Here is a 19,338-nt window from a genome sequence, read left to right as displayed (position 1 = left end):
GGGGACACACGAAGAAGAAATAAAATACAGACGAAGTGACTGGAGGACCAAGACAGCACAGTAAAACAAACACCAGGTATGTTCAACAATAGTAAACAAAAGAACAATTTTGTGTAATTATAATACAATATTATATGTCCCTGTTACACTACTACCTGTTTGATGAAAGTGTACAATGATTTTCAGCCTCAGTGTACTGTACGTTCAAAGTGACCAGCGCTGAAGATTTCACTCATTTGATTTCACCACTTTACGTGAAGTAGAATTTATTTGGACAATGCCTGCATGTCTCGTCTTTAGAACGCTTCAGCATTTACACTTGAAAGAAATTAAGCTGGCGAAGTTGCGATGGAAGATGGATGCAGCCGTTGTCCCTTTAACCCGGAGTACAAATCCACAGCCATCATTGTTGGTATGTTAAAAGTACTTTGAACCTGAAAAGAACATGATGTTATTATGAAAGGTTTGGAGCCTCTGAGCACAGGACAGGATAATGTAATGCTAACCACTGCAATGATTGTGTAATAAGTCATGATGTGTCTGCTAATGTTTGTCTGCGTTGGTCCCTCACATAAACGGGTGGACACAGGCAAATGGTATTTGCATTAAATTTTTTTATCATCCCATTAGAGAAAAAGTATGTCTCATATCTCTCTCACTCTCTCTCTCTAAACTACTAACTATGCACACACACTCTGTATTTTATTTTTTATATACCGTATTTTCACGACCATAAGGCGCACTGTATTAAAAGGTGCAGTCTCAGTTATGGGTGCTATTTCTGTATTTAAAACATACACAAGGCGCACCGTATTATTAGGCGCATGCTGAAACATACAGTAAAAAATGACAGCGGAAGTAAAACAGTGACTTTCGACACATTTATTGAACAAAATATTCATTCTTCCGCCACAAAACCATCAAAGTTTTCATCTTCTGTATCTGAATTAAACAGCTGCACTATTTCAATGTCCAACATCCCAAATTCCTCTTCTTAATCATCTGAATCGGACTCACCAACTGGTTCCGGTTCAGCGTTAATTTTGTGAAAGCTCTTACAATACATGAAGACGGTATCATAGCCCATGCATCTACAATCCACCCGCATATGGTGGCATAACTTGCCCGCCGCTGCCTCATAGTCTTTGTGAAGGAGTGTTCGCCTTCTGTCATCCAGCGCTCTTCATCCAGCCGAGAACCATGATGAACGACGACTTCTTGTGCCCCGTTGTGCGTCTCGCCACCGTGCTGGTCCCTTTTTCTCCACTTTGTGGGTCAAGGGGATGTTAAAAGACAGAGGGATCTCATCCATGTTGGTGATGTGGCTGGGCGCGGTTATCCTTTCGCGGCAGTAGGTGCGGAAGATGGCCACCCTCTCCTGGTAGTCCACTGGCAGCCGCTGCGCAGCAGTTGTCCTCGCGCGTATGAAGAGATGCCGCCTCCTCATAAAGCGAAAACACTAAGATTGCTCGATTGCCATTTTCAGCCGCATATTCGATGGCCTGCGGTTTAAAGTAAGCCTCATTCATACGCGTCTCGCTTGACCTGCGCCATTTTAGGGGATCTTTACACGTAGGTGTGCCGCTAATCGATTGGCGGAGTATTTACCGTAGTGTACCCACCAAAGGCGCACAGCAGATTTTGGAACTCAGTCCACACACAAGGCGCTCCATATTATAAGGTGCAGCATCGATTTTTGAGAAAATCTCAGTGTTTTAGGTGCGCCTTATAGTCGTGAAAATACGGTGTGTGTGTATATATATATATACAGTACCTCGTAGAAAAGTCTGTCTTGAAAATGGCTTTGACAGTAAATCTGCAAACAAATCCATTTCTTCTCCTACTTCAGCCATTGTGGGTTGACAAAACAGCTATTAAATCAATACAACAATATTTTTGCTTGTGCAGCTCGCTACAGATGCAGTTTGCTAGCTCTGGCTAGTACACTCTCTGACTATCCAATCAAAGTGTGTGAATACGCTGACGTTTCCATACGCTTGCTAGAGGGCCTTGGTGTCGCCAACTCAAAATCTGATTGGTTGAAGCAACGGTTTGATCGACATTTATTTTATGCTACAGGGCCCGCAGAACTGATTGTGAAGGCCTCCAGACAGATTTCTTTGGCCCTGGCAACAAATAGTGGCGGAAATGTGATTGGTTAAATGCTTAAATATAAAAATACACGTCTGAAAGCAGCGCAACCAGGGGGCTAGAAATGAAAGGAAGCGGACAGACCATTTGGAATTATTTAATACGTATTCATGGACAAAATATAATTAACATCAGTCTGTGATTCAGATATTTTTAGGCCAGCAGAGAAGGCCTTGCAGGCCCTGACGGCCCACCATATGTATATATATATAGAATTTTTTTTAATTTTTCAGATGGTGAACTGTATACTGGAACAGTCAGTAATTTCCAAGGGAATGAACCAGTCATATACAAGAGTTTAGGCCATGGAGCTGCTCTAAAAACCGAAAACTCTTTAAAATGGCTGCAAGGTAATCTTTATTTACACTATAGGATTGGAGAACTCTTTTACTTCGCAGAAATATGAAACAATTCTTTTTTCCACCTTACCATATGGTGTACTGTATTTTTTCTAGAAAAGATCTACCACAGTCAGTTTACATGCACAACTTTATCCAGCTATGTTCAAAGTTGGACCTTGGCATCTTGTCGGACTTCCTGCCTTGTCCGTGTTTACATCGAGCAAATCAAACAACTGACGGGAGGATGTCTTCTTCAACACTAGGTAGCCCGCTTTTTGGGGGACTTATTATGTCACATAATAAACAATTGGAGTCTGGCTGCAGTCTGGCATTTTCATTAACAAGAGACAGAGAATCATACAGCTTTAGTAATCTTGTATGTAATTTACACTTTACTGGTTGTGCAGATAACATGCATGTTATCCTCCATTGTTGTCTTCTGCAATCAGCTTTCTTGGATTTTTTTTGCTCAGCAGTCATATGACACTCTACATGTATTGTTTAGTCTAATTCTAAACAAGACGCATGCATGCGGAGCATGTCAATGTCCAATTGAGTTATCAGACCAATATAGAGTGCAACGATTTACATGCACTTGCAGATGCAGATCAAGAAATAATTTGTTGTTTCCAAGTGTCGTGCAAACATACTGACTGTTCTTTGCCCTGTTTCACTCTTTCTTAATGATCGTCATTTGGTCCTAAGACCAAAAACGACATTTATCACCAAAACAACATGGCCAAAACAGGATGTTGTGGTGACACAGTTTAGGACAAGAATTTTAATTTAACCTGCAGCCTTATGTTCCCTTTACCATCGCTGGCACTTGTGCTGCTTCAGAGGGTTAGCATTAGAGCCACAACAGCAACAATACCCTTGCTTCTCTGCGCTGTGATGCAGTGATGAAGACACATTGCCTATTACTGCCTCTGGTACAGACTCATGGAGGGATGATGAGGCATGTGTTTTGCGTGTAAAGCACGCCATCCAAGTGTCTATCTCTCAACCTTTGATGCAGCCCTTGTTTAGGGTTCTGCTTCTAAAGTGTTTTTCAAGCATGCCCCACAACCTTCTGCCTTCAGAAACACAAAATATTGGTCTGCACCTGTCCTGCTCAGACATGTGTGGATGTTGTTGGATACAGTTCTTACTGCATGTTGCTTGACGGTACTTCCCACTGTTGCATCTGTGACACAGTGAGCATTAGGCCCTGTCTTGGAATGCTGATGGATTAGGGGTTGCCATGTGGTCTAACCCCTCTTTTCTCCCAAAGAGTCTTACTGCCGTTCACGTCAACTGGCCTATCAATTTGGTTCAAGGGCTTTCAGATTCCCCCAGTTAAATATCCTTTGACCAGAAGCATCTCCACATCATGGGCCAACTTGAGGAGCATTCATTGTGCTACAGCTGTGCAGGCTTCTTCCTGTATTTAATGGAATTAATGTCAGCTAATGATGTGGCAACAAATGTCTTGTCTGTTCCTTCGATCTGCAACTGACTTTTGGTGAGTGCAGATTCCTCTTCCAAATTTACAAATTGAACTCTTGTTCCATGGTTTGTAGAGTGTCCTTAATTAAGTGTGAAGTGCTTTTAGCTCTCAATGGTGTAGCTACTATTTTAAGACACCCTGACAGATGCAGGTTGTATAGTGGGTAATTGCTTTAGAATTTAAATAAAAACTGAAATGAAGTGAAAGGACATCATTTATTAGTAGAAACAAGTAGAAATACTTAGTACATCCTTCTTCACTCTTTATGTGTTATTTTGTAGCAATTTTGTACTGATCATTAACCAGTACTGTGTTGAGCACCTGTCTACATGGCCTGCAGCCTTCCCACAATGTTATGATTGTGACACTACTAGTAACACAATCTTGAGCTCCTTTCTCAGTATTTCTAACTGCTGTATTTCTTTCGATGGCCCAGTAATGCTGCTTCTCAGCTGTTCTTCCTCCCGCTCTTTCCTATCTGCCCCGTCCTTTATTCCACTCCCTCTCACAGTTGTTTATTCAGGTATGCACTGAGAGACTGCGAAGAGCATGCAGATTATTGGTACTGTGAGGAAGCCCTTGTCTGCTCATCTCAGGCAGACGATTGTGAGAAATCATAAACACAAAATGCAGAGCAGATTGTTGAAGGTTGTGCATTTTTCTGAAGGTTTGGGGAGTTACAAAGTGATAATCCTTGAAGTGGAGCAAAACCTGGAGAGCAGAAATGTTGTCCTCTTTATTTAGATGGAGTACAAGCATCAGTTCTGTATTGCGTCCCTGAGACAAAAAATTAGTTTTTGGGTTTGCATTAAACCAACAAAAAGCAACAAGTTTTGTTTAGTTTGTCATTTTCTTATCTCCTTGTTATCTCCTTAGAGATTTTTCTTCCCTTGTACTGTTTTGTACTGCTTTGTAGGCGTTGTTCAGGGTTTGGAGACCCTGCTGATGGGATCATTTGGAGCCGAGACAAGAAAGCCATCTTGAGATTGGGCTAGACCGATGTTTAGAACATGTTTTTCTTCCTCCCACTACTCCAGTGTTTTTCCCACGACTCCAGATTGCTGGCAGAGTTTAAGAGGACACTTTTGGTGTATTTTTATGACCACTTGCATATTACTGAAAATGTTTCCTCTGAATAACATGGACAAGTGAGTACATGTTCATGTTTTAAAAATTCTTTCTTTCAGAGAAACTACTATTTCATCTCCTTTAAAAGACCAATTGATCTTTTAATTTGCCATTAGATACTGAGTGATCAGGGTGGCACTGAGCTCAAAATCTTCAAAATCCTGGTTTGGGCACCAGTCGCCATTCCCTCCAATAAAGTAAGGATGAGTAAGGATGCTGAAACCAGGCTCATATTCAAGGGTGCACACACTCAACACCTTTCAGGGGGATTCATTTTTGGCCAAATAAATTATTTATTCCCCAAGAATGATTCCCATCCTGCATGGGGCCAGCTTGTAGCCTGTTGCCCACCATGTTGGTCAGAATGAATGAATTGTTCATTGAACCAGGGCACCTCGCAACAGTTTTGGTTAATTTCATTTGTGCATCACAGCTGACCTGTATATTGACTGAATGAAAATTTTCCTGTTCACATAAACACATTCATCTTGTGATGAAGTGCAGTTGACAGCTCCAATTATATTTACAAAACCCTCTCTTGCTGCAAATGAACTGATGAGCCAGTCGTCGCCCTGAGCCAAAAAATCCTTTCGGTCTTTGTGAATTTATTCTTTGCACACTGCACCATTGGTAATATGTATTTTATATAATATTGTCAAAGCTGCCATTGTTTTTAATGGTGTTTTCTGCACCATTTAATGCAGACTTTTATATTCACTCATGGAATCACAAAGACCCGGGTATGTTAAGTGTTCATCTGTTTATCTCTAATGTGCACATGACTCAGTAAAGCCCTTTGTGACATTAACAGTTTCCCAGCATCACCTCTGAGTGCCGCCAGCAGCTCCAACGCACTACAAATGTGTGTATCCCATCCACAAAGTTGGCATGGAGCACCACACATTTTCACTGTTGTACTCTTGATAAATCTGAATGCGAGAGTGTGGAAAACTGCGCACGCAGCACATTTGTGAGTCTGGGGTTTGTTTTCAATGGTCCTCATTAAATTGACGAGTCATTTTGTTCTTCATATTTAACTTTACAACACCAGAATTGGTTAACATATAAAAATAATGGTCTAAATAATATGATTTGCCCTCTAATATGCAATTAAAAGTTCAATTAGACTTCAGTTGGAAAGTACAGAAGCTGATTTGAGCCATTTGCAGGGTGATAAAGGTGGTGAGCGGGTACTACAGAAGAAATGGACCACCTTCCTTAAAGCCGAGCTCCTGTGTTCCCTCCCTGATGATGGTTTCCCCTCATCATCATCCAGGATATGTTTGTCCTGAAGCCCGCAGGAGACAGCTGGGACAGCACTGTCTTCTATGGAGTCTTTACGTCCCAGTGGTAAGACATCAATGGAATGACCCTCGAACACTGCATCACATTGCATGTAAATTAATACGATATTTAAATACAAACATTTGATGAAAAAAGCACAGTTGCACATTTTAGAATAGAAAGGTCAATGAAAGCAATAGAGGCACAAAAAGACCCCAGAAAACTACACTGGGAAGAGGTTGATGTCAATACAGCAAAAATGAAATAATTAATTCAAAACAATAGCTACATCTGAAGGACAGAGGACACTTTTTTGAGGACAGTGATGTAAGACCATCGTTAAACAAAGGTGAGGGTTTGAGACATCACCTCTCACCTGTTTACGATACAGTTTTGAAAAATGTCACCAGGAGGAGAAGAGGCATTCACGTGTGGCCAATGAACTCCATTGTGCTAAGTGGATGTTTCATCAACCTGCATGAGGGGTGGAGCAACCAACAACCAAGTGACTGAAGCTCCAAATGTGTTAATGGCTCCTGAAGAGTATAAGTAGCTGGAACTCCCGAACAGTCAATTAGAACTGATGAAGCCTCTTGGATGAGAAGTGAAATGTCTTCATGGAACTCAGTCTAGTTGCCATGATTCAACTACCAGAAATATGTTATTGGAATTTCATGAAATTCATTGAAATGTTGCATGCATCTAAACATATGCCTGCTTTTTCTTTTATCTAATGAAATAAATTTCTAATTTCTAAAAGATTAAAACAAATGACGGCCAAAGAGATAGCTTAGGGATAAATATGAGATCTTTGAATTTGGGTGACCCTTCAGGTACAAAGGGCCTCTGGCAGTTCAGCGCTGTGTGCGTTCACGATGGCACAGGTGGAACGAGCCTTCAACAGTCGCTACAGAGAAGTCAACAGAGAGACACAGCGGTGGTATACATACAACCACCCGGTACCACAGCCAACTTCTTGTGTTTGTCTTGTGTTGTTTTTTTTAATAATCAGAGGTCACTTTTTCTTTTCTATTTTTTTCACAGTGTGTGACCAACCAGGCCAGGCACATGGGCATCCATTCATCTCTGCACATGCCCGATAAAGTGCTCAACTTCATCAAGGACCACTTCCTGATGGACGGCGTGATTCGCAGTTCTCCCCTGCTGCTGAAACGCAGCGTGCACTACACGCAGATTGCTGTGCACAAGATCCAAGGCATGGAGAGGGCGTATGACGTGCTGTTCATCGGGACAGGTAGTGCTAATTTCACAGCAGACAATGAACACTGCACATTTGTGAGGGTTTTTCATTACTTGTTTCTGTCATGTCACTGTCTAGATGATGGCAAACTCCATAAGGCCATCAATGCCAATGATAAGATGCACATCATCGAGGAGATGGTCCTGTTTCCTGAGCCTGAACCTGTGCAGCACGTCGAATTGGACCCGCAGAGGGTAATACACATCAATTTATCATACTCAATACAAGCCTGCTAACAATCTATCATTTATAGCTTCATATGTTGTCTTTTTGTGGCTTTTCTATAAATGTTCTAGCAGCATCTGGAATAGAATTTCTCATTCTCTGGAGTTTTACTCAAGGCTACATTTCATTACCTGTCTTTCTTCATTACACGTCATCCTCAGTCTAAAGCAGCCCAACGGCAGCCTTATCTGACATTACATAATTCAAAGTTTGCAACTTTTGGGTGAGTTTATTCTTTAATTCCCTAAAAATAGGGCTAAGGTTAAATGTAGACTTTTTGGAACTCCGATGTTACTCAATTGATGGTCACATTAATGGTTTAAATTATTTCTTTACAGTGATACATAAAACTAGTGGTGTGCTAGGCTCAGACCATGTGGTTTTCTTGAATGTGAAATTGAATGTATCGTCTAGCGTTGGAAACAGCTGTCCTGAGTTCCTGTTCTTCCATTTATCTTTGGTAATTGTTTTAGCATAGTGCATTTTTGTAAAGATTCTGCTGCTCGTCCGTCCTCCTACCTCTGCAGGGTCTGCTGTTTGTGTCCTCAAACTCTGGACTTGTGGAGGTTACTGTGACTAAATTAAAATGTCCATAAATAACTCTGCTTCTCTCCAGTCCAGCTCAGTCTTTATTTTGGGGAGGTCATCTAACATCTTTTTAGTAGTAGCACTGGGCAGCTCCTTCAGTGAGCGGTTACTCCACCCTCGCTGTGCGAAGGAGAGGTATCGCAGATCTTTCCTGCCGGCTGCTGTCAGACTGCACAATAAACATAACGCCCGCTAGCACAATCTGAATATTATATATGCTGATATGTATATTGTATTCACCCTCTGTACTATGTACAGGTATACAGGGGCCGAGTATCCATTTACCTGGATTATTGTAAATATACATCCTTTGTATACTGTATTCCAAATTCTATTCTATTCGATTTTATCTTATTTTTCTCTGCGTGCTCTGCTGTTGTTGCACTTTAAATTTCCCCGTGTGGGACAATAAAGGACCTGAATCTGAATCTGCATAATGACCTCCGGCCCCGCTGAAGTGATTGTATACCATATTTTTTGTGTGTGTTTCTGTGCTCTGTGCCTCTCCTCTCCTCCTTTTCCTCTCCCTTCCTCTCTTCTTTCCCCTCCTCCTCCTTCTCCTCTCCTCTACCTCCCCTTCACTCTACTTCTCCTCTCCTCTCCTCTACCCCTCCCCTCCCCTCTCCTCTCCTCTCCTACCTATCCTATCTTCTACCTGTCCTCCCCCTTCTCCTCTCTCTTTACCCAGCCGGCCATCAGCAGGAGGGTCCCCCTACATGAGCCTGGTCCTGCTCAAGGTTTCTTCATGTTAAAGGGGAGTTTTTCCTTGCCACTGTTGCTTGTCTGGGGTCAGGCCCTGGGATTCTGGAAAGCGCCTTGAAACAATTTTGATTGTATAAGACGCTATATAAATAAAGATTGATTTGATTTGATTTGATCTGAATCTTGAAGCTACAGTGAACACCTGGAACTGATATGTTGTACTGGTGTTTGACAATAGGTGGGCTAAGTGAACGGTGTGTTTATCAGATAATTAATAGAAATATACATCGATACATTTTTCTGATAGATGGCTCTCATTGTCAACTCATTCCAATCCCGATTAACACATTCCAAGTGTTGCTCTGTAAGCTGCGGTCCAACCTGGCTCAGAGGCAGTGGCGCTACAGTGACAACGCCGGCCAATTCCTGTATGTCACTCCTGTGGGAAACCTGGTGGTTTTGGCTCAGGCTGGCAGGATGGAGACCTACGAATGCTGGTCTGAAGAGGAGGGCTTCCGACAACTGCTAGCCAACTATTGTTTGATAGCAGAGCCCCATCAGGAGAGCACCACCCTGAGGGCTCATTCACGTACACCTCGCTTCGAGCATGAAGAGAGCATCATCCTGCCGGGCGAGTCCCATTCCGAGCAGGTTTACACCAAGACATACTGGAACGAGCTCATTGTGGTGTGTGGCCTGCTCGCCTTCTCTTTTGTGGTGTTTTCCTTGTTTGTCCTCTGCAGGAACCAAGATCACATGAAGTCCATGCTGAAGCAGGGTGAGTGCACCCCCAGCATGCAGGAAGAAGCCAAGGATTGTGGGAAAGCCCACCGAGAACTTTCCCCTTAATGGTAACACCATTCCCGTCTCCACGTCTGATCACCGGGGCTACCAGACATTAAATGACAACTATATCTGCAGTACACCCACGCACGAATCAACATCCGAGAACAGCAAGAGTTTCTCCGAGTCCTCCGATAGACGTCCTCTGAACGTAAAGGAGACTCTTGTGGAATACTCCCCGACTTGCCCCCGGCCCAGAGTGAGGCTCGGCTCAGAAATGAAAGACTCAATAGTGTGAGACCACGTGCGGTATTCACACTCTTGCCCTGTGTCTACACCAATAATACAGGACCATGTAGAATGGGAGAATATCCCAATGTCCTACACATGGGCAGTTTTTTTTATTATTGATTATTTTTCAGTTATCTTCTTTCTGTGGTCAGTGCAGAGGTAATTGCTGTGAATCATTTCCACTCCAGAGTCCATTACTCTCAGCTGGAGTAATGGACTGGCTGCTGGAAACTTATCCAATACAGAGTTCTGTTCACCAGCTACAATGAGCAACGGTTCAGGAGAATTTATCATTTTATTCACTATATTTACACATTGTTTATTTTGCGTAAATGTCATTACTATGAGGACAAAAGTGATAAAGGCCCTCTTAAAAGTGATGGAGAGGAGCAAAAATGTTTGCCTTTGTGTACCTCTTGAATGTACAGGAGGTGTCCTCTTGTGGCCTGTTGGTCAGGGTGAGCCCAAGGATCTCCAGTATCAAAGCAGATAGCCTGAGGAGGGAGAGCAAGCTGATGTGTCAGAGGGTCTATTTGTCTCTCATGGTCAAGGTGAAGTGCACTGAAACCATCAGGTGCACTGTGCCAATTTCAAAATGCAGTAATACCATACAACCACTCCCAGTCTTCACATTAGTACAAAGGGATGCGACCAGGTTCAGTCAGCACAGCACAGCAATCGCAATAAGAATATTGTAAGCCTCTGCTGAACCTTTCTGACTGTGATGGTCAACTTTCTGGGGCCAAAGGAGACTTTCTCCCTAGTGATGGGACGAGCGACACTGGTGCGTCAACACTGTGCCGAGAGCTCAAGAGTGAAACCCCGTATCGGTGCGTGTATCGCTTTAAGAAAGAATCACGTGACTGATACAGGAATTATATCGTTTGGATGTGCCGCGCCAAAGTGTGTTTATAAGGAAACAAACTGTATCGACATGTCGTGGGTTTGTTGGATGGAGTTTTGCAGTTGCGCAATTATGGATCGTTCTAAGAAGTTTTCCCCAGTGTGGAATAATTTTGATCTTGTGACTCCAAACAAGGGAAATCTTTTTCTCCTTTGAGCATTGTTTACTGTTGTATACATTTTTAACGGTGGCGCTTTATCAGTTTATCAAGTGAATGACCTGTGATACATATGATAGTCAAGTCAAGAGCCTTACAGTTGCTTTATTGATTTTATAGGGTGTCTATTTTTTTAACAAGTGAATGCAATGCGCCACCTTAGTCTTTACTCTGTTTTAGTAAGAGGTTTGAATTGTTTGTAACTTTTTATGTTATTGTAGGTGAAGTGTCGGCTCTGCTCCACAGAGCTCTCTTACATCAATAGGAGCACTTCATCAATGCTGAGGCATTATAGAGCTCGGCATGGCAATGAAGAATTGGCAGATACTCGTGACAGAACCAGAAAACATATCCACATCTGCATCAACTTGCACTTAAAACTCTCTGCTCACCATCGTCATCTGTACCGTGTGAAAGAGTATTTTCTAAAGCTGGGGAGCTGGTGTCTAAGAGGAGAAATCGCCTCCAAAAACTTTTGTTCCCCAATAAAAATTCATAAACTAATCACTTTTTTGTATTATTTCATATGATTTAACAGTTAAGTTAACAAAGAATGTGTGCACATAAGTAAGCAATTGTAACTCTGAATTGTAACTCAAATTTGCTATGTTTTACATACCAACTCAGTTTAGCAAACAAGGAATTCCTTTACCTGCAATCATTCAATCATCAATCAACTACTGCAGGGGTCACTATCGGGTGACCAACACAGTATCAATACAGTGGCGACAGTTTGTGTAGTGTGTCAATACACTCCTTGAGGTATCATCGTCCCATCACTATTTCTCCCTGTACAAAGCATTAGGCTTATGATTAGCCCTTTTCATGGGTACTTTTTCTTCAGCTGACCTTTCACACCTTAACTTATAGATGAAGCTGGTTAGAACTTTGGCTAATACCAGCACCTTGAGTCCTTGTGTCCTCTTAGAGCTGTCACTGCAATTATAATAATTATTGTTGTGATAGTAGCCCATAATAACCTCACCCACACAATTATTCATTCACCAGACATTAGCGGGATGTCACATTGAAACTAATGTGAAAACACAAATTACCAGGGTTTTAAATCCGAATCACATTTGCAAGGCAGCATTTTATTCTATCAAACACAACTGCAGGTAAGACAGTGTATTACAAGTAGTACTTTAGAGGCCTACCAAACAGAACTTTCCAGAGTGGCACCAAGCTAATGGTGTTAAACTGAACAGAAGAAACAGCCATGTCAATCTTGGAGATGCTCCTCAACTGTGTGTTGAAAACTGGCTGATGTTTTTTTTCACAGTGTTTCTCTAACTGTAAATCCATGCAAACCTGACCAGTACCCTCAGTAGGTGCATGTGACATCACTGCTTTGCCACACACAACACTAGATTTCCAGATCAAACCCATAAAGTCTGTCTGATGCTGGGAGCTGCTCAGAATCTTTGTCTCGGGCCACGTAGGAGACATCTTCCTTAATACTTAAGTATATGTACTATAACAACTGAGTACACCAAAAAAAAAAAAAAAAAAAGCCCACACTGTGTCAGAAATACTTATTTATTTTTTACATGCTTTTTATTGGAAAGCAAATGTGGCTGATATTTTGAGGGGTTCCTTAGTAATGCAACATACCAGTACTGTACTAGACATGAATTTAAGAAACACGCATTATCTACTACAACAGAATATTCTATTAAAGTAGCTTGAGCAGTTGATCCATTCTTATGTCACCCTATAGAAAGAGAGCACAATAGAAGCACGACCGAGAAACATCTCTGCCTCAGTACCGAACATTATAAGTTTAGTTGAATAAATAACTTAGACAAATGTGGTTTTGCCTGCATGACCTCCTTTTTTAAAAGAACAAAACAAATGTGTACAATAACATTGTGAACTGTATTTTTCTTTTGTATCATTGAGATTGTGACTGTTTGTTATATTGTACATAAAAGGCACTTTATTTTAATAATTTAAGATCAATAAATAAAATGTTTGATGCATAAATATGTGAATTTGTGTATAGCCAAACTGGCTTTGTACAGCATTTAATCAAGTCAGGAAATGTAATATTGCCCACTTCCATTTGAATTTTATCAATCACAGAAATGTTAGATTCCAAAAATATTGATTTAATTTTGGCACAACTACCCCTTGGAAAAGTCAGGAGTCCCAAACAGTTGAGCCTTAGTGATGGTGTTCAGCTCTGCTGCATGAAGGAACATAGTTATTTGATGTCAAACTTCCAAATCTCACAGCTGTTTTGAATGTATCCACATCCAAATGTGTACAATGGTCCTCAGACAGAAGTGTATAGGAGGCTGTCACACTGACCCTAATATTGATATCTGAAGCTCAGCAGTTAGGATTTATCACCTGCAAAATGAGTTTGAGACCATTTTTTTTTCATCTATGATATGATTGAAGCATTTGCATGGATTGGCTGAATCTACTCACACACAACAGTAAAATAAGATCAATTTCTGGATATGATTAATGATAGCTTAATAGGAAATGAAGGCCTGAAATATGTAATATTCCATTAATGATCCATTATTACCTCCTGTTGTATTTATGTTCATTTAGATTCATATATTTGTTATGTATATGTGCAAGCTCTTAACTAACATTTAATCCCCCCCCCCATTACAGTTAACAGTGTTAGTCTTCAAACCACATATCCCTTCATAAGAAACAAACACAGTGTTGCCCTCAGGTTCAGCATACTGGTAATTAACAGGAGATGGTTATATTTATCACCTTCAGGATAAATGAACATGAACATAAAAATCACATATCTCTCCTCTCAAAGTAAGTCCCGTAATCACCTCCTGTCTCTGTGAGATGATGCTGCGTGCACATACACTTTAATGAACTCAGACTTTTAATAATCCCTGAATGTCTGTCTAGTGTGAGTGACCCACTCCATTGGCGGGTCACACTGAGACCCTGGAAGCGTAATTATCGTGTATGGTGGGTTTGCGTTTGCATTGAACCTAAATATGTATAGTCATAAAGATGATTCTAGGTTTTCAGCTACACAATCACACTGGAAACCACAGATCTGAAGTTTCTCTGTCTCTGGGTTCGGACCCCTCACTACTGAGCTCATTTTTGTTTTATGTACTATGAACTCTGGGATGAGATCGCTGGGATTTTATTGGCTGCAATTAAATGTCTAAGCATCGAGAAATAAAAATGTTTCTATGGACTAAAATGTGCTTGTAATTTTTATTAAATCGTGAACAAAATGCAAAATGAGATTTATTATTCTGACAAATCAAAATAGATGTACTCACTTTTGGCGCAGTTTGTCTCCACCGAGTTGCCAGAACGTTCCTACTCACACGTGCACTCTAAAGAAAAGATAATAAACTGCATCATAAATTCAACAGTACTGTCAGAAGGGTCAAAATCCAAGCATAAGCATACAGTATATACATAAATATAGAATACAATAGAAATAAAATTACAACATAAACATTACACAGTTATTGTTATTGGCTGGGTTAGGATGAGTTATACAGTCTGATGGCGGACAGCAGGAATGACTTCCTGTACTGTTCCTTAGAGCAGCGAGGCTGCAGGAGTCTGCTGCTGAAGCTGCTTCTCAGTTTGTTCACTGTGTTATGGAGGGGGTGGGAGGGACTGTCCATGATTGTCCGCAGTTTCAACACCATCCTGTCCCTCACCACCTCGTCCAAGTTTGCAAGCCAACAACAGACCCTGCCTTTTTAATGAGTTTGTTAAGTCTGTTGGCATCCTTTGCTTTAATGCCTGCACCCCAGCACACTGCAGCAAAGAAGATGGTGCTAGCCATGACAGACTGGTAGAACATGTGGAGCATCCTGCTGCAAACACTGAAGGACCTGAGTCTCCTGAGGAAATAGAGTCTGCTCTAAAATAAGACGAATAGTTAAAGGTCCCATCTTGTGCTACAATTTTATTACAATACATATAACTGAGGTCCCAAGAACATGTACTTTAGATGTCAAGAACATGTTTGTGCAAGAAAAAACCGCTGAGAGAATTCCTCTCCGAGCCATGCGACCTGTCCCTAAAATTATTAGGGTTACTGTAGACTGTTTGTAGTCTGTAGCTTTGACACAATTAAGCTGCTTCTTTACCCACCTACTTAACGAAGCCACACTCCTGTACCATGGCAACCTGCCCCTCTGCAGTAAAGCATAAAGTGCTCATTAAACACAAATTTAGACCGCTTAAATCTTGATGGTTTGGGCTGGTTAAGACTGGGATAATTTCAAATGTAATTGTATGAATTTTCAGGAGATTATCTAAATCGTTGCAGGAGAAATGATGCTTACATGAAGTTGATGGAACAAGTGAGAGGATTTCGGAACGCTGAATAATTTAATGTTTCAACTGAGTTGTGAGTTATTTTAGACTTATAGTTACAAAAGGATGTGTTTTTTGTGTTTAAACTGATGTTTCTGAGGTAGAGTTATGGCCATTTCTTCCGCAGAACGTTGGCATGGGCTTATCTTCAGTGTATTTGGTGTAATTCAGGAACTTCAGCTGAATCCAGGTTTTCTGGGATTCATCACCCAATGATCAATAAAGGAGATGTGACAATTATAGGTATTTAGGATTGGTAATGAAATAGTAAAACAACACTTCCAACACTCAATGAGATGAACTGGCGCAAGCATGAACTAAGAAGATACAGTTTATTTATAGTGAACAGGGGACATTATTGTACAAAAATACACAAGTGTTACGCAGATGCTTTGAGAATGATTGTTCATCTTGGACTGCTCCGCAGGCAGAAAAGATGTCGGACAGAGGCCATCGTACTCAGACATTTTACCAGGAAAAAGAACAAATTCAACAAGCAACATGGCCATGGTGAAGAATTTATGAACCAAAATCCTTCAGTCGACTGATAGATACCAGAATGCTTAACATGTGATGTTATTGGAACACTGGGTTGAATATGTCACCAGCTGCATTCTTTGGGCTACTTGGATTTTGAAGGTCCTGCTTTTCCGGCTTCATCTGCCTTTTTTTGTTTCTGCTGCATTATCTCAGCATCCCTTTAAGAGAGAGAGAGAAAGATAAGTAAACCATTTATTCTTTTTTTTGGACAGTCAGGAAATGTGTCACTGTGCTACTATTGGTTTTTTTAAAAAAAAAGGTTGATTAAAGGCAGTGTTTTAGCCATATCAACACATGCCCACTTTGTGGCTCAGCTCATATTCATGGATAAAAAAGGACAACTCTACTATCATTAAACCCAGTATTAATGCAGCTAAGGAAGAACTCTATTGCCAAGTAAGTTTTTTTACACATACAAGGAATTTGACTTGGTGTGCACTGCTGACAAAATAGCAATAATACAGTAAGATAGGAATAAGGATAAGGACATTTTAAAAAAATAAGCATATTTGAGAGCATTTATGCTCATGGCCAAGGTAACAAGGAGATTCAGCTAATGCTAATACAGATGAGGTTATACGTCCTCTTTGCCAAACAAAACCCCAAACAAACAAAGCAAACATCAAGTTGTCACCTAACCACATAAATTGACAACTGCCAATTGTTCAATTGTTACCACACTCATTATAAAGAATTTCTGAACTCAGATGGCTGCAAATAATTGTGGGCTTGTATTGATTTCACATCATACACCTTGATACAAACCTCTGCTTCCGGGCAGCAGCAGACAACCCATCTTCATTTCTTTTCCCTTTACCTTGTTCATTGGATTTTTTGGCATTCTTCATGCGTGCTAGCTCACGCTGGTTTCCTCCTGAGTGGCAGACAATTGCAAGACACGGCTTTTGTTGACAATTTAAAGTGTTACATCTTTACCAGTGACTTAAAAGTCAACAATTCTTATAATCGACACAAGCATTTTCTAAGTTGAACTACTACTAAGGCCAATACCATTGAAATCAGAAAAAAATATCTGTGCCTTAAAATGACCATTAACGCATCAGACTTCTAAAATAAAGACACGATGTTCACCAAATTAGATTTTGGTTGACATTCAGGAACTCAACCAATTCCGACATATTAGAAGAGTCCTCACAACTGTGTTCCTTCAAATAACGTCAACTCAACTCCAAAAGAGACCAGATCAGCGACAACTATCTTCGCTGATTAATGCACATCTGTGGTACGATTCGGGAGAAATCATCCCTAAATTCGGCTTTAGCTATACATGGATTCTGGAGAGTCCTTATAAGTGGTGCAAAACTACGCCGACGTGGCGGGGAAGGGGGGGGGGGGGCGCTGTGGAGCGCGCACAAAGCAAGAATCATTTACAAAAACAAGTGGCCAAACCGGTACGATTCGGTCCACTCAAAACGTGTGCGTGATGTTAGTACCGTTGGGATTATACACAGCAATGGCAATATAAACATATTCGTGCTGTGTCAGAGTTCAAATCTACGCGGAAGGCCGATGCTAAAAGCCGAACAAGACAACGACGCATCAAACTGAGAGCTCCTGTGTTGTGACTATTATCCTGTATAAGAACTGTGATCAGTGGGTCAACAATAGGAATAGACGTGTGGCACCGGTAGACCACATAAAAATGAGTGGAGCTGATTCCGGTCAGAAAAACAATACTTCAGGCAATGCGCGGACCCCGGGCAGCCACGGCTAACGCGCACACAAGACTGGGTTTCTACTCTAGTCGAAATAAAGTCTGCGGTGCCTTACGATTGAAAAATTTGTCGATACCCACTGGTCATTTTATTATCCGACGCGTCTCTCGCCCAATATCCAAGTCAGCTCAGCCAAAGGGCCGTTGGCACCCCACTCGGTAATCCAGTCGCTGTCGTCGCTGTGGTTTTGCTCGATGGCTGCAAAGTAAGCGCGAGATTTCAGCGCGCGACCTAGGATATTCTCGGGGTGACTGAGCACGCGACAGGACGGGTGGGGGAGGAACCCGCTTGTGCTCGATGGCGCATGCGTCACGGACAAGGGACGTCTGACAGTCCATTTGGTCGTGATCATTTGGTATGATTTTTTTTTTTTTTTTTTTTTTTTTTACAATCTACATTTACATATCTAAATAAATGTTTAATTTTATCCAGACTGGCATTTAGCTACATCTACTGGCTTTTATGTTCCACCACAGACAGCTGAGCAACATTAAAAGAAACATATCTTCAGGAGCTAATTGTTGATTTGGCTCAGGGGATACCGTCTGTCAAAGTAAATAAAATACCATATTTTATTCTAAATATTTTTTAGTACATACAAGTTGAATACTAGATTTTTAAAAAAAATATAAATAAGGACAATTTTTAAGTCAAAATAATTTGATATCTTCCACAAACCATGACATTTAACATTAGTAAATGTTTTTAAATTTGCAATTATTCTTGAAAAATTACAGTGAGAAGCTTATATTTGTGTTGTATTATGCTGTAAAGTAAATAGAAAACAATCACCATTTCATCTTCTCCCGTTTAATCCGGAACCGGGTCGCGGGGGCAGCAGCCTCAGCAGATGCCCTGACTTCCCTCATGGATGGAACACCTCCCTAGTGAGGCATCCAGGGGTATCTGAAACAGATGCCGAGCAAACGCAGCTGAATCCTTTTAACGTGAAGAAGCAGCGGCTATATTCCAAGCTCCTCCCATGTGACTGAGCTTCTCTCCCTATCTCTAAGGGAGCGCCCAGCCCCCCTGCGGAGGAAACTCATTTTGGCCCCTTGTATCCGTGATCTTGTCCTTTCGGTCATTACCCAAAGTTCATGACTATACATGAGGGTAGGAGTGTAGACTGATCAGTAAATCAAGAACTTTGCCTTGCGACTAAAACTCTCTCTTTACGATAACCATAACCAAAAGTGCACAAGCTGCACCGATCCGCCTGTCAATCTCATGCTCCATCCTTCCCTCATTCGTGAACAAAACCCTGAGATACCTGAACTGGAGGCCGGACTTCTCCACCAACCTGGAGAGGGCAAACCACCTTTTTCTGGTCACTAACCATTGTCTCAGATGTGGAGGTGCTAATTTTCATCCTAGCTGCTTCGTACTAGGCAGCAAACTGCCCCAGTACATTCTGGAGGTCCTG

At 41.3% G+C, this 19,338-nt stretch overlaps 2 protein-coding genes and 2 long non-coding RNA genes across 4 annotated transcripts; 2 read left to right on the top strand and 2 right to left on the bottom strand.

The window, feature by feature from the left end:
• Positions 1–294: 294 nt before the first annotated feature.
• LOC115246506 (uncharacterized) lies at positions 295–2,733 on the top strand. The gene is made up of 3 exons (XR_003890465.1): positions 295–412; positions 2,385–2,501; positions 2,607–2,733. It is a non-coding gene; the product is annotated as an uncharacterized lncRNA (long non-coding RNA).
• A 4-nt stretch (positions 2,734–2,737) lies between these two features.
• On the top strand, positions 2,738–10,018 carry LOC101072147 (semaphorin-4B-like). Its single transcript, XM_029846057.1, has 7 exons — positions 2,738–2,755; positions 6,279–6,459; positions 7,227–7,352; positions 7,438–7,648; positions 7,733–7,848; positions 9,156–9,204; positions 9,525–10,018. Exons 2-7 carry the CDS (start codon positions 6,358–6,360, stop codon positions 10,016–10,018), a joined length of 1,098 nt encoding a protein of 365 aa, XP_029701917.1. The 5' UTR covers positions 2,738–2,755; positions 6,279–6,357.
• Positions 10,019–12,825: 2,807 nt separating this feature from the next.
• On the bottom strand, positions 12,826–14,837 carry LOC115252020 (uncharacterized). Its single transcript, XR_003890466.1, has 2 exons — positions 14,583–14,837; positions 12,826–13,018 (listed from the first exon to the last, which is right to left on the bottom strand). It is a non-coding gene; the product is annotated as an uncharacterized lncRNA (long non-coding RNA).
• A 1,115-nt stretch (positions 14,838–15,952) lies between these two features.
• serf2b (small EDRK-rich factor 2b) lies at positions 15,953–18,175 on the bottom strand. The gene is made up of 3 exons (XM_029846260.1): positions 17,996–18,175; positions 16,945–17,053; positions 15,953–16,337 (listed from the first exon to the last, which is right to left on the bottom strand). Exons 1-3 carry the CDS (start codon positions 18,000–18,002, stop codon positions 16,262–16,264), a joined length of 192 nt encoding a protein of 63 aa, XP_029702120.1. The 5' UTR covers positions 18,003–18,175; the 3' UTR covers positions 15,953–16,261.
• Positions 18,176–19,338: the final 1,163 nt, after the last annotated feature.

This window comes from Takifugu rubripes, chromosome 13 (genome assembly GCF_901000725.2).
Source record: "Takifugu rubripes chromosome 13, fTakRub1.2, whole genome shotgun sequence".
NCBI lineage: Eukaryota > Metazoa > Chordata > Actinopteri > Tetraodontiformes > Tetraodontidae > Takifugu > Takifugu rubripes.
Note: the sequence above shows the minus strand (reverse complement) of the source record. Positions and strands in the feature narration are given on the sequence as shown.